The sequence below is a fragment of the Protopterus annectens genome, chromosome 6.part0, assembly GCF_019279795.1.
Source record: "Protopterus annectens isolate FY-2018-M chromosome 6.part0, PAN1.0, whole genome shotgun sequence".
In the NCBI taxonomy this organism is placed as follows: Eukaryota; Metazoa; Chordata; order Ceratodontiformes; family Protopteridae; genus Protopterus; species Protopterus annectens.
The window spans coordinates 1,801,781,292-1,801,796,981 of NC_056737.1; the positions used below are offsets into that span (position 1 = coordinate 1,801,781,292).

Here is a 15,690-nt window from a genome sequence, read left to right on the forward strand (position 1 = left end):
AAGAGTCCTGGAACAACTCTACTTTATGAACCATTAATAGGAAAGTATCTCTTCCTTTGCCAGTGCCATCAGTCTCTCTTTGTCCAGATAGCTGAACAATTTGAAGATAGTTTGCTGCAGTGGGGAACAAGCAGGACTTGCAGGCTTAATAGTGCAGTGAGCCTTTTAAACTACAATAGGTGAAGCTGGACATAGAATTGGCACCATCAGTAAATGTTCCTCAAGGAATCCATACAAATCCTTGGCTTCCTGGGTATCCAGATGTCTGCCTTGCCTTTGATTGTTCTGTCTCATCCTACTCTTTAGGTCCTTTAACTTGGCCTTTCATGTGGTCATCCTTTGAACTGTATATGGGGCGGGGGTTATTCTGAAATACTGAAATACTGAAAAGTGCCATTACTGTGCTTGGAACATATCCAGGTTTCTCTGTATTTTGTGTGTGTGTGTGTGTGTGTGTGTGTGTGTGTGTGTGTGTGTGTGTGTGTGTGTGTGTATCACACAAATATTTGTCTATGTGTGTATGTCTGTACACACACACACACACACACATTATGTATATATATATATATATATATATATATAGAGAGAGAGAGAGAGAGAGAGAGAGTCCCCTTCTGATTTGTACTGCAGAACAGTCAGTAATGAACACTATGTACTTTCTCCTAACTTAGAAGATAGCAGTAAAGATTCTAATCCAATGATTTACTTCATCTGGCAAGCACTTTTATTCACAACCAATATTTTTCATTTTTCTGCTTTCTGTCCTTCCTATGCTCTACTCTTTCTGTTGTGTATCTTGATTTCAGATGAACTTTACTACATTTACTGTTCTGTGGATTTTATGTTTATGCCAGATTCCCACTTAGAAGCAGTAAGTCCTGTGACTGTACTAGTAAAATTAAATTTCCAAGTAATTTAATTTTAACTATTTTATAGACTCATGTTTAAACACTGATGTTCATAGCCTTAATTTGCTTACTGTAAACATGTAAGAAATACTTGGTATATTATTTTTTTACTCATTTGGACTCTACCAGTCAACAAATGCAAATAAAAAATAATAACTGAACTTTTCATTTGAGTACCAAAGATTTCCCGGCAACTCCATGACACACAGAATTGTGTGCAATGTTTTTTACCCAACAAAGAATACAGCTACCTAAATAAATGCATAAAGACATACATACAAAATACATGAACTAATACCTAAAAAAAAAAAAAAAAGAAAAAAAGAAAAAAAAAACAGATCTTACAGTGCAGCTGTCTTCGATGACAGTGTATCTGAATCGGTTGTTGCCTTCTGCCTTGATTTCCACATCATTCGCTCCTCTGAGAACTATTGCTTTCTTTAGATTGCCAGTTTTTGCATCCATGTAACCAATGCTGTTCTTGCAGTGATATGTTATATTCTGAGATGCTTCTTTTGACAGCAGGCGAAGGAATGTCAGTTGGGTTTTGGCTGTATTTGCTGACTGGCTCTTGTTACCATAGAAAAACTGCAAAGGAAAAATATTTACTCTTAATGGATAAGGTAGTAAATATTTAATAGGATTCCTATATTATAGTAATATAATATTCATAGCTGCTAACAAATAAAATATATAAAGACCTAAGGTTTCGCATCCAGGAAGAAAGAGGTCATCATCCCTCTCTACTCAACCCTCATTAGAACAATCATCAAATATAACCTAAAAACAAAGTGGTCTTGCCACTGTAGCCAATCACCCTGAAACCACCATCCTTTCACATATTTCACCACCTCACTCTTAACGTATCTCTAACACTATTCCCCTGCCTCTTCTACCTCTTCCCTTCCTCTTAATTCTTACAGTCTCAAAACAACCTACCTGTCTAGCCTGTCTACTATACTCTACCTCCCCTACATCTCCTACTAGCCATTCTTACTTTCCTTTCTTGTTTCCAAACTCCTATACGACTAGATCCTACCCACTTTAAATAAGCATCTGCCTGACTATTAACTCATTTTGCTCTAAGCAGCTTAAATAGTATTGTAACTAGTCACATTTTCTTCTGCTAATTGTTTAAAACCTTGTTTGTAACAACTCACATACTTGTCTGCCAAATGTTAATACTCTGTATAATTGAATTGCCTGAGGAGCTTTTTTTCTCCCCAGGTCTCTGCTTGTAAGATCCTATAGCTGATTGTTACTACTATGTTACTAAAATTTAATAAATTGTTTTCTAGTCCTGCGGAGCTTTTTTCCCCAGGTCTCTGCTCAAAATGACCCAAAAGCTCAGCCAGACTAACCCGGTTAAAAAATGTAAAATAAATAAAATAAATACTGCCCCGTTTGGCATGTACCTGACCAGACACCTACAAGAGCTGGAGAGGCCACAAAAGTACCTCACAAAAAGGATCCTAGGCCTTGAACACATGAGCTGCATGGGCAGACTCAAGAAATTTCAGCTGTTCTCAGTCACTTATCGTCTACTTAGAGGTGATCTCTGCATGACTTACAAAGCCATGTCCAACCCAGCCCTACTTGAAATGCTACACCTAAAGAAATCCCAATCCCCCACATCACACTTCAGAGATCACAACCTCATTACCATAATGAACAGAACATGCTGGAGGGACAGGTTCATCTCCCAAAGACTGCCCATACTCTGGAATAAGCTACCCATTTATGTCAAGCAGAGCACCTCACTGGCTCTCTTCAAGAGAAATCTCGATGAATGGATGGGTAACAGAAAGATCACCCCAGGGATCACTCCAGTTGCCCTACTGGATAGAGGTACTGTGAACTAACATCGGGTGGCATGGTGCCAGGGCAAATTTTTTGGGGGCTAGGCTTGTAAAGACTCCAGGGCCATTAGCCTAGTACACACCTATGAACCTATGTAAGTTTTCCAAGTCAGAAAAATAGATGTATCCTCACTATTACAGTAGATTTGCTAGGAAGACTTGCAGTGGGCATTGGCTGATATTTATTCTTCTTCTGATATTTTAAGCCAAGAGAATTTGTGACTATTCACTTAATCCCACAGCCTCCTGCTGTCACATGCTGTGTTATCGTACATGGGGACATTGTTCTCATCACCTGTGCCACTCGGTTTGATCCCATCCATAGAGTGAGCACAGACTGAAAGGCAGAAAATAAAATAATATATATATTTGTCTAACCAAAGAAAAATCCTCCCCTGTGATAGGATGGAGATATTAGCCAAGCAGAGGGTGGACATAATGAGTATGCATATGAAATCTCTGACTTGAGATTTGTGTATCAAAACTTAGGATGAATTCCAAATACTGATAATTAAATCTTCCCATAAGTAGATGACATAGGATTGATTGGTAACCTAGGCACTAAAGAAACCAGAGTAGAAAGGTGGGAGTAATCAGCCACTGTGTGCTCACCCATCTTGGGAGTGTGGGAAGGAAACTCAGTCCTGTGCCCTGCTGACTTTCACTGTGGGAGATATGTCAGCCCTGCAGTCAGTGTTATGTGCTGCAGCAGAGATCTGCATGTACAAAGGAATGGGTATACATTAAGGCCATGAGCATCATGCTTCCATGGAGATCGGAGAGATAGGGCTACAGGGAAACCATGAAGGCTGCTTGATGATGACCTTTATGACCTGCTATTACCTAAGGAGGGATGAGCGGATCTGCTAGGTTATGGGAGGGATGATGGTTAGCAAATCATGTCAATAAAATAGATAAAAAAAATAGTCTTCCAACAAACTGAAGCCAACATTAGGCCTGCAGTTTAGGGCTGAAAAGGCTACATTCTCAGACATTGACTGCTAAACAAGGCCTAAGTCTGGGAAACATGCTCAAATAAATCATTCTCAATGATGATAAGAATCTATGATTAAGTGTTTGCATTGAAGACATTTTAGTAGACGCCACCTCTGCTGGAGTGTCATTTGACAGTGGCATTTACCAGTGGGTGATTAATTACGTGATGGTAAATGGGCAAGAGGAAGGATTTGTTTAGCACCTACTACACCCTTTCTTCCTGGAATAATGGATATCAGCAGCTGCTCCTTCTTCCTGAATTCATATGCCAACTTCAGGTAATCTGACATAGTAGTGTACATGCAGACTGTGACAGGCTCTTTTTCTCCTAAATTCTGCTTTTCTCAATTTAAAATGTGAGCATTGAGATGAGTAAACTAGCTTAAGGTCAGTTTTGAAATCACTTTTAGAAGGAAACACGATTTACCCTTATGTAATAGCTGATCCTTGCTAAAGTTCAAATTGGAATCACTAAAAAATGGCCTTCAGCTTAGTTGAAAGGAGCAAGATATGATGTTCCAGCCTGGCAAACTAGCCGGTTCAAATGGGGATGGGAAAGTTGTAAATTAAGTCCCAAGCAGAAGGGGATATTCAAAGTTGGGCAAAGATGCAGAACTCTTTTAAGGAAGTGCTTATCCAATCAGTATTAAGCTACATTTCTAATCTCTATACTGTTGTGATTTGCAGTGAAACCAGAGAAAATCTGTAATGATTATGGAGTAACTATTTTCTGGGGTAAGTCAGAATAGGAGTCTGACAGGTGTACAAAAGCCAGTTGTGCAAATGTCAGTCGTGCGTGTCAATATTACTGAAAGCCACCTTCAGTCCTCATTAAAGTTGTCCTTTTCACTACTGTTGTGTGACAGTGAACTCTGAACATTTAAACTAAGAGTGTGGAGGTGAGCCCCCCCATGCAGGCAGCTTTTTTAAGGTATCAGTGAAAGTGTTTTTCCACAATACTCTTTTCCACTATTAATCAGTATAGTTGCCTTAGGAAAGTTGACATAAATGTGACAAAACCACCCACAATCTCACAAACTAGGACAGCATGTGATACCTCTCTGCTTTGATAGAGAACCTGATCCCCTCAGAAGATTAAGTTTGATGACAGTAAGGATTCATAGCTGTTCCGCTGTTTCCCAAGATCACAGCTGCATCATCTGGCTGTAACAAGATATCTAAATGAGGAGCCAGCCCCCGAGGTAGTGCTAGACTTAACTGCAGCGGAAATGGACTTCCAGGGCATGTGCTGAGAAGAATATAAGACCTAAGAGACTGAAAACACAATATTCTTAATATTCCTGTCCATCAAGGGGTAATGGTGACAAATCTTAGTTTCTCTTCACTGAATCTTATGATATGACATGGAAGAAGCGAAAATGGAGGAAAGGTATTCAAGAGCATTCCCATCGACTTCGTCTTGTCCAACTGAACTAAGCAGAACAGGGACAACATTACATTCTCCTTTGTGGTAAACAGGCCAATCTCTCAGACGATTTTGATAGGACAGAATTCCTGAATCCCAAGTCAGGAATCGTGTTCTGTTTCAAGAACTCTGACACAGTATTTACAGCCTGCAAAATGTGAATAGCTGTCAGCATGACCACTGTCCATGTCCCACTGCTAGATCTCTATGCCTAGTCACTCTGTTGAGAGGAGCATAGAGAGGTGTGCCTTCATATCTGATAATCTACTAAATCACTGTTTGAACAAAGCAGGAGGACCTCTGTTCTCTAATCCTCTACCAGACCTTTTAAGGTGAGGACCCTTACTCATAGCTCCAAGTGGTTTATGACTTAATTTTTATGAAACAGGAAGGAGCCTGTTAAGATTCCCACCTCCTGAAATAAACATTAACCACTGAGAAGTGTGATTGGTTTTGGTGCAGGAAGTAAAGGACAGCAATACCACTCACTCAAGGCCCTAATGATAAGAGACAGATGTAAAGAAATGTTTATTATATTACAATGACTTTGTAGTCACTGGCACTTCACAGTCTACTGAAACATCCACATTCTCAGGTATACAACGTAAACTGTCAAGACCATGGTTGCTAAAAAGACCAAAGAGGTATCAAACTATTGGCAGCAAGCCCATAATTTCCTTTGGCCATCTTAATGCACAGGAATGACTGATACTGAAAAGAAAAAACAGGTCTACTGTGATAAAGGAAATCCTGTATCTCAGCTCAGAGATTTCTTCCACTGTATGGAGACTAGCTGAGTCTGAAAATAAGACATAGATGCCACCAGAGAGGGACTACTATAAGCCAGTCATCAAGAAATGTGAATGTATGAAGGTTCTTCTCTGGTAAGAACTCTGAAGCAAATAGCACTGTAGTAAAAAAGAGCAACACTTTGTACTGCAAATGTGCAAAAGGAGCCACATAAGGAAACTCTTATGTGCATGCCAGGCTGAAATGCAACAAAAGATGGCTATGTCTCTAGTGACACCACCCAGGGATCCTGCAGTCCTCCTAAAGAGTCACAGTTTGAAAGATAACATACTATATGATGATCACTAAAATCATTGAGACCCAAGATGGCTAGAAATCTCCCATTTCCTTCATTATTAGAGAAACGATGGAAGCAGTACTATGTGGTTCTCTCTCTCAGGAGAACAGACTTTACAGCCCCTTTGTGAAGCTGCCTCTGGGCCTCTTTTAATAGCGTGTGGAGAACTATGGCTCTTTCTGTTGGAAGAGATAACAGTCATTTGATGTGGCTGTAAGAATTTCCAGTACACAACAGTCCTTCATGGACTGGGAGAAAAATAGGAGAAAATGCCCTTCACAGGCAGTCTTAGATGGTATTCACAGCTGTACTTCTTTGGCCAGTGAAATCAGCTATGCTGTAAAACTGGCCAACACATCCAGGGGGAGGTAATGCTACCTAATTCTTGGTATCCTTTCTCAGTCTCCATGATGCTAATTATTATTTGTAGGAAACTGTTGAGACCTGGAGGAAGAACTGGGGTTTCACAAAGACCTTCCTCTTTGGTCAAATCTGTAAACTCTTTTTGAAGGTCATCATCCAAAATCAGGGAGGCCTGACCAAATGCAAAATAACTTGAGTTGATCATATTTAAACAGGAACCTAATCCACTCTGTCTGGAGCAGACCTATTTCCAAACATGCTGTCCTTGGCATAATGTCAGTACAAACTACAGCAGGTTATATGAAAGCTGGTTGGAAGAGCCATCATAAGGTTGTTTTGCAAATACTATGATTACAGCTGCCTCGGGAAGGACTTTCAGCTTCTCCATTATCTGATCCACTAGGAATGACTAATATGTGGAGAAGTGAGACAAATAAATGGAGAAGTGAAGCCAATTGTCACAAAAGAGAAACCCCTTCCTGCAAACAACATCCAAGTCTATATGCTTCATATCAGAAGGAAAGCGCGAAAGATGCTTTTGTCTCTAGAGTTTATGTTAAACCGATGAGATCAAACAAGATTCTCACTAGGTTGTGTAGTAAAGAGTTGACTCCATTCCATCTGAGGTTTGGAGTGTCAACAGATCATTGTTTTCCAGTTGTGCAGAAGGGCCAGAATCTGAATGTTGTCATGTTGTATAACTAGCATCCAAGCAGAAAGGGCACATTGGTGCAATGGCCCAGTGTTCCGTCTCCTTCTTGCTCAGAGACTGTTTTGACTTTTTTTGTGGGAAGGTAGAGGAGCAATAGCAGAGCCCATAATGGACATAAAGATATTGAGAGCCTCTGCATAAGAAGGTTATCTGATGGGAATCGATGGAGGAATTTCATTTCATTATTCTTGCCAAAGCGTTGTCACCTCACAGCAAGACGTTGTCCTGTTCGATTCTCAGCTAGAGCGTCCTCTGTGTGTAGGGATGCGTGAATGGGCATGCCTTCGTTGAAGGTTGTGCATCAGGGCTGGTAACTCAGCACGTAAAAATCCACTACCAAACATTAGCGGATCGGAGATCCACTGTGGTGACCCCTAACTGGGATAAGCCGAAAGACACAACAACAACAACAACAACAACATTCTTGCCAAAAACAATCATCTCTGGATTCTCTGAGCCATATACTTTTGGACAATTAGGAAGAGAAAGAAGGAGAACTTCCCTTACCTGATCTAACAAGGCATTCATAGGTTTGTGCTAAGTACAGGTAGTGAGGATCTGGTACTAAGAAAGGTAACTAAGGTGACAGTAGATGCTGACAGACATGCACAGGATCTAGTCCTAATATCAGCCTGTTTTCCTCAAAGGTGCATTCCTGCCCAGTAAAGATAGCTCTCTTGAAACATATGACAACTGATGTATGTCCGGGCTGATGCCTTGAGTCCAAATGACACAAAAGGACAAGCAAAACTCACCTCAGCACTGGCTGGAAAGCTAATATGATTCAGGGTGCCTGGGGATAAGACTCCCTTGTCCAATACAACCTCCATGCATAATCTGGGGAAGTCATAGTGCATTTTATATGAGTACAGACCTATGAAAGATAGTCCATGGATCTTCTACTATGAAAAAGCAGTATGGATACTCTAAACTGTATGCTTCTAAAGTGGCTGTCAAGGTTGCATCTCCTACATTCCTTTCATCATCAGTTGACTGTAGGTACAAACTCAAGCCCTTGCTAGTCAAGGGGGACATCATAGTTCCTGAGGGGGACCACAGGTGGCTTCTACTGTTTCAGGAGAAGAATATGCTGCAGGTCTGGTATTCAGTTCCCTTACTTCCTCATATTGCTCTGGTAGAAACATGAAAGAGACCCTCTTTCTAATCTCTTTACTGAGGGATGGCCTCAACTGCCATGTTGTCACAGCTAAGATAGAATATGAACTTTTTTCTCCTACATTTCCAAGAAGCCATGTTGAAGAACTTGCATTTATGTCAGTTCTTCAGGTTATGTTTCCTTCTGAAGAAGCTGAAACAGTACAACCTTAGATCATGGATCATAATCTGGCAAGCACAGGAATACTTTAAAGGTATTTAGAAAAGGTACTGCATATAGGTATCACTCTGCTAAGAAACTTCTACCTTGTAAATTTTGTAAATATTGCAAATAGTTCAACATTGCTTGAAATATTGTAAATATTTGTTACTACCCTTTCTTCTATATGTATTTACTTTTGATTGATTGATTAATTTATTTATTTATTTATGTATTTATTTATATGATATTTGTTTATCGGGAAAGTCTGACTGGGGTCCTAGGATCACACAAAAAAAAAAAAAAAAATATATATATATATATATATATATATATATATATATATATATATATCTCCGGGTTCCATTCATAATTTTGAAATACTGAAATCCCGAATTTCAGTATTTCGAAATTATAACACAGAAGCCTTGAAATCCCAAAACACCAGAAGTGCGAAATTCAAAATCCCGAAGTACAGAGATTTTGAATTTGCACTTCTGGTGTTGCGGTGTGTGAATGGTTAGGTGTTAGTTCGGGTATGTATGTATGTGTAAGTGTGTTGGTTAGGGGCTTTAGTGTATGTCAGTGTGTGTTGTGACTGTGAAGTGTGTGTACGAGGGACTGTGAAATGTGTGGTTGTGAGTTACCTTTATGTGTCTGATTGTGCAATCTCGAAGTTAGTATATATATAAGTAGGGGGGGGTGGGGGGCTTGCCTCCACATGGAGGGTGCAGGGGGGCTTGCCCCCCTGCTTATATGTGGTCTAGGTTTGTCTGTGTGCTTGTAGGGGAAGTTGTGTGTATGTTTATGTGTGTGCTTTGTGTGTAGTGTAGGTTCGGGATTTTGAGTTTCGCGACTATGGGTTTTTGGGATTTGAAGGTTTCGGCTATGTAATTTCGAAATACTGAAATTCGGGATTTCAGTATTTCAAGATTTCATAGTGAACCCATATATGCATATGCCAAAAATTGCCATGGAACAGATATGTCATATATTTGCAAGGTTGCAAGAGGAATTTTATGACAATTTATTAATTATTTGAAAAGGAAAAAGGAAAGGACAAACAATACTAGGAGAAGCAGAGGAGAAGATGAGAGAGTGAAGAAGCGAAAATGGAAAGTGCAATAACAGTAGCTGATGTGTGATGAGAGGAGTAAGGAGTAACAGTCACAGAGATGTAGTCAATATGCATGCATAAACAAAAATAGAAGTAGGAGGGAGAGAATGTAGTGAAAGTATAGTAAGGAGCAAGGTTGTTGATCAGGCAGTTAAAGGTACAAAGGTTGTTGTAGAGGTAGTTAAGGTGAAAGGGATATAGTATTAAGTGGGATTAGAGCAGGAACAGATCCATGCTTTGCTTAAGAATTCTTTCAATGTATATTTAAATGAGAGAAAGTTGGAGGTTTTTTTCTAATATTTGTGGGAAGATCATTCCAGGCTTTGGTAATGTAATGGGAGTAGAGGCATTTTCCAGCATTTGTATTGGCCTTGTGAACTGATATAAGTTGTTTGTCTTTGGATCTTAGAGATCTAGTGGGAAGGTAGCTAGGAAGAACATGGGTTAGAACAGGACAGGCAGTAGGTTTATATATAACGTTGTGGGCTGTTAAGAGTTGTATGAAGGTTAGACGTTGAGGTAACTCTGGCCATCTCAAAGATTGGAGAGAGGTACATTGGTGAGTAGAATAAGGAGAGAATGTGGCAACCTTTGCTATTTTACTGTAGCAGGCTTCAAGTTTTGATAAGAGGGAGATCTGGAGATTGGTAATGATATTTGTGCCATATAGCAGGGAAGATAATAGCTATGTTTTAGCAAGAGTGATTCTGGTGGACTGGTTATGGAAAGGTGAATGTCTGTAGGGAATGCCTAGTTTCTGGTGTTTTATGGAGATCAAACTTTAGGTTTTCATTGACGATTGCATCTAGCAAATTAGTGAATGGGACTGCTTCAATTACAGTGGTATTTAGGGATGAGTTTTAAAATTTGCTGTATTTCCTATTTACCCTTTTGGGAGAAAAAGTAGGAGTTTTGTTTTATTACTGGTAAGTAGCAATTAGGAGTTGTTGATCTGAGTTCAACAGATGAAAAAGCTTCTTGGGTTATGAGTTGCAGGTCAGTTAGGTTATCTGATGAACAAATAATAGCTGAGTCATCAACATATTGGATTACTTTGGATTTCGTAGAGGATAAATGAAGATTATTTATAAAGATGTTATACAGAAGGGACCCAAGGATGGAGCCTTGGGGTACCCCTGTGATATTTGGTAGGAAGGGAGGAAGAGAGCCATCCCACATAACTGACTATCTGTCCAACAGACAACTTTTAAACCATGCAAGAGAGGGGGATGTGAGACTAAGAGAGGAAAGTTTGAATAATAGCTTAATGTGTGAGACTGTATCAAATGCCTTAGAGAGGTCTAGAAACAGTGCAAAAGCCAGTTGACAAGAATCTCTAGCATAATTTATGGTATCCATGAAGGATAGCATTGTGGTTGATGTGCTGTGATGTGGTCTGAAGCCATGCTGTGTTGGGGACAGTAGTGTGTCAAGGACAAGATAATTAATGATTTGTATATGGATACATTTTTCAAGTATTTTGGACAAAGATGATAGGATAGCAATGGGGCAGTAGTTAGACAGATCAGACGAATTGCCTCCTTTGTGAAGTAGGATAACATATGACTTTTTCCAGATGCATGGGGCATATGATTCTGAGATGATCTGTTGAGAGGAATACTTACTGGGTAAGCTATAGCCTCAGCAGCAAGCTTAAGGTATTCTGCATGGTTATCTGCAGAGGTTGAACTGGGTTTGAGTTTTAGTAGAAGTTTCTTTATGAGGTTGGTAGAGACCAGATGGAGTGTAAAGTTTAAAACAGTAGTAGTGAGACATGGAGTCAAGATAATATGTATTACCCTCATTCTAGAAGTATTCGTAGCAGGGGACTGATTTACAGTAGGTAGAGCATAGGTATTGTTTGACACTAAGTTGGAGATAATGTCGATGACAATACATTTTTTATCATATGATGTATAATGTGTTTTCACTTTTGTTATTCACTTTTTTTACTGTTTTTATATTTTGCTCCTCTGGGGCCTGATTCATGGCTAAAAACAGCCAATTGATCAGCCTACTTACCCGGTTACCAAATTTAAGTGAATAAATAAATAAATACATAAATAAATCACAGGTTCCTCTTGCTGGGTGATTAGGGTAATTGTGAGTGACTGTAGTTTTCATAACTTATAGACTAACAGGAATCAGACAGTGGCAGGCAACTAACACTCCAAAGTTTAATATTTTTATAAACCAAGTACTAGAAGGAGCTGGAGACAATAACTGCTAAGAAACACATTTCAGTTAGTGAAACATAGCTTAGTAGGGAAGCACACTACAGAATGTGCAGATTACTGGAGAGTGAGGACTAGAGTGGAACTGCTCAGGTTCAGAAATAAATAAAGATTATACTGAGCTTGATAAGAACTGCATATACCACATACTTAAATGGGCCCCTTTTAAGTAATAAGGTATGACAGCTGGCATGTTAATGTTCCTGTAAATCAAGTCCTGGGAGGTAATATGGTATGAAGCAAAAGTTATAAGCTGCTTGGTTAGCATCCGTGTTTGTCTCCTTTTCAAAAATCAATGCACCTCCAAATTTTAAGAATCTGATGAAGGGTGATGGATGATTGGTATCCATTACTCTTGGTCATCACATAAATGGGATGCAAACCAGGTGGAGAGCTGTACAGAAGGAGTTCAAGAGGTGAGGGTCATCAAGCATTCAGAATCACAAGTCACTTGAACACAGTAGGTAAACAACAGCTATAGTGTGTCTTCTGATTCTAAATCCAAGGAATCACCAAAAGTGAAGCACTACAGTTCCAAAACAAAAGATCTTCTAGAAAGAAGCAGAAAGTAGTGTTTTTTTAAAAGGGTAAGACAGCGTCTATATAAGTAAATGTAAGTCGGAGTCAGAAAGTGATCATCAAAAGCATATACAGAGGAATGTCTTGTAAACCTTATCAGAGGTCCAGTAAGCCACAAAGGGGATATATGTCAGAAAATGGGATAAAAGTGTAGAAATTTGAAAGGACGTATGCATATGGTTTTAGAAAAGGTAGTTGCTGATTTAAAAAAATGATTATAGTTTTGCAGCTATGTACCTAAAGCAAACTGGCATAGTGGGCTTACTCCCGGTATGTAAATTGTTGTCAACCAGAGTTCTGTCAGCAAGACCAACATATATGGGTCATTTAGTGGTGGGGAACAAAGTAGACAGATTTCAGCTCTCTTACCCTGGGGAAGGGAAAATGACACATCCAGAACACCACTAACAATTAGCAGACACAGATGCTGTAGTAAAGCTATGGCTTTTATGTACATTCTGGTGTTCATGGCACATTTAAGTATATATGGACGTAGTGCATACTGAAGAAGCTGAGGTGACTTACTCATGGGTGTTTGTGGCAACAAGTATGCAAACAGGCTGAAGTATCAAACATGTCTTACCTCTAACCAAAGATAAAAGGTATCTCTGTGACAGTAGCACATCATCTGAGGCAAAAACAGTCCTGGGGCAAGGTAATATGATGTTAAAGGCCTTGGAGAATTAGGGTTACATCTGAAAACTGGGATGTCCGAACAGTACAACTGGGCAACTGCTTGTGAAATAACTTAAAAATAAATAGAGCTGGAATAATAAGTTCTCTGAGAATAACTGGTATGGTAATCATTCAAAAGCACTAGGTAATGACATTTAAACAGTGGAAAAGTTAAAAGATCTAGTCATGAACTGCCAGGCAGTACCCAGGATAAAAAAAGTTATGAAAGAAAAGATATACAGTTAGAGTTATACTTGATGTAGAATGGCAGTAAGAAATACAGAGTAGGTATGTTCCATGCCTGGGTGCAAACTGTAGAGATCTTTATAAAGTGTTCCGAGACAGTCTGGTACTATCATTTTGTACAATTTCATGTGGTCATTTATGTGTTGTGAAGAATTTTCACCCGAGAATTCCTCAATTATATAGACCATTTCTTAATAAAATGTTTTGAAAACTTTTCATTAAAGTTAATTTTTTTCTTTTCTAAGACCACGCATAATACTGTATTTATTACTTATTTACTACTTGTTTAAATATTAGCATAACTTAAGCAAAAAGTACTTCAGTGAATGCTGCCTCAAATGAAAAAAACAAAAACAGAAGTTGTGATTAATGACAAAATGAAAAACAGAACAAACAAACATACAAAAACCACTGTTTTATGTATGGGGTGTAAATTGTTTAACTCCTTCATTACCTACTTTAAATATCCAAGTCTGCTGATAAAAGGGAAGAATCCTCAGCTTAATAACACCCAAAAATGTTTCAATACTTGCTTCATGTGCCGAATCATACAATGTCAAATATGTAGCAAATACAAGTAATGCCTTGCTTAAAAATAGTGTAACCACATAATGTTGTGTTAATCATCAAATGTAATGTAAATTTAAAGCACAGTAAATTAGAATTTTACTTACTGATGATCCCCTATTCATCTGACGACTAAACCACACAGGCTTTGAATCACGTTCACCTCTTGTTGTCCACCATGTTTTGCGTGGTATGCTGGATGGGTCTGCAGAAATGCATGTCTCTCCAGTTTCCATATTGCAAAATACTTTAACAGCATCTTCTGAAACACCTTGATTAGGATCTATCCAGAAATCCCCTGGAAAAGGAATGCAATATTCTTAAGACCTTGAACACAGTATAGAGATGAAATGCATTTAGCTGTCAACTCCATTATGCTTTGTGTAATCAGACCAGAAAAGGCTCCTCTACATTTCCTAAAATTACAAAATGCTGAACCTTCAACCAATAAAGCAAACTTCCCAAAGCAGCAGCTCATTGAATTTCCTACATAAATGCAAGGGGGGGGGGGGTTCTAACCCTTACAACCCCCATACACACACACACACACACACACACACACACACACATATATATATAGATATATATAGATATATATAGATATATATATAGAGAGAGATAGATATCTACACACACACACACACACACACACACACACACACACACACACACACACACACACACACACACACACTACCCCATGTTTGCCCAAAAATGGGGGGGGGGGTTAATTACATTCAAAATGTATCCTTGCTATCACAACAAATAGAAACTGTGCCTGCAATGATTTTTTTTTTTTTAAGGCTTATAGAATACAATGATGGGGGAATTTACCTGAGAGCTGAACTTGAAGAGTTTGAACCTCACCCACTTTAGCAGTTAATAACAACTAAGACAACATGTTAGAAAACATGATTACTACCTTGGATGCAGAAAAAGTATTAAGAATATTAAAACTGATTATTCTGTAATCAGCTAATATGACTTAATACCAGCAAAAGATATTGGTGCACATTTGCTGTGGAGAAAGAATAAAAACTTGCATCATTAGACTAATCTGTTACAGATCATATACATTTTAGGAATAAAGTTGACTGTTGGATTCAGGTCTATATTTATATTTTTGTTTATGTTTGTATTTATATTTATATGTATATCTATCGAGTATTATATAGCTATATCTAATCTATATATCATCTAAATGTCATTGATATATATATATATATATATATATATATATATATATATATATATATATATATATATACACACACACACACATATATACATATATATCTGTGTGTGTGTATATGTGTGTGTGTATTTCTTGCTTATTTCTACTCATCATCAGTGATGTCTACATTCCTCCAGTATAAGAAAACAGAGATATAGGTTTTGAGATAGGAATTACAAAATTATGATTTTCTTATGTGAGCTTCTGCTGATCGTTTTTAATACAAATTCTACCACTGCAGTACTGAATGCATTATACTTAAAATGAGAACATGTTATAAACAAATTGCCTATCTTTACATGTTTTCTGCATCAGGTTATTTTCTTGGTTTCTATAGCATTACAGGACACGTGTCTGTCAGATCATCTAACA

The 15,690-nt window shown here is 38.4% G+C and overlaps 1 protein-coding gene across 1 annotated transcript in view; it reads right to left on the minus strand.

The window, feature by feature from the left end:
* The window catches only part of COL5A2 (collagen type V alpha 2 chain), a 738,909-nt gene that overhangs the window by 16,986 nt on the left and 706,233 nt on the right, over positions 1–15,690 (minus strand). Inside the window, exons 52-53 of the mRNA XM_044075160.1 lie at positions 14,192–14,382; positions 1,254–1,496 (exon numbers count right to left, since the gene is read on the minus strand). Coding sequence (XP_043931095.1) covers positions 1,254–1,496; positions 14,192–14,382 — 434 coding nt within the window. The remainder of the gene's footprint in view (positions 1–1,253; positions 1,497–14,191; positions 14,383–15,690) is intronic.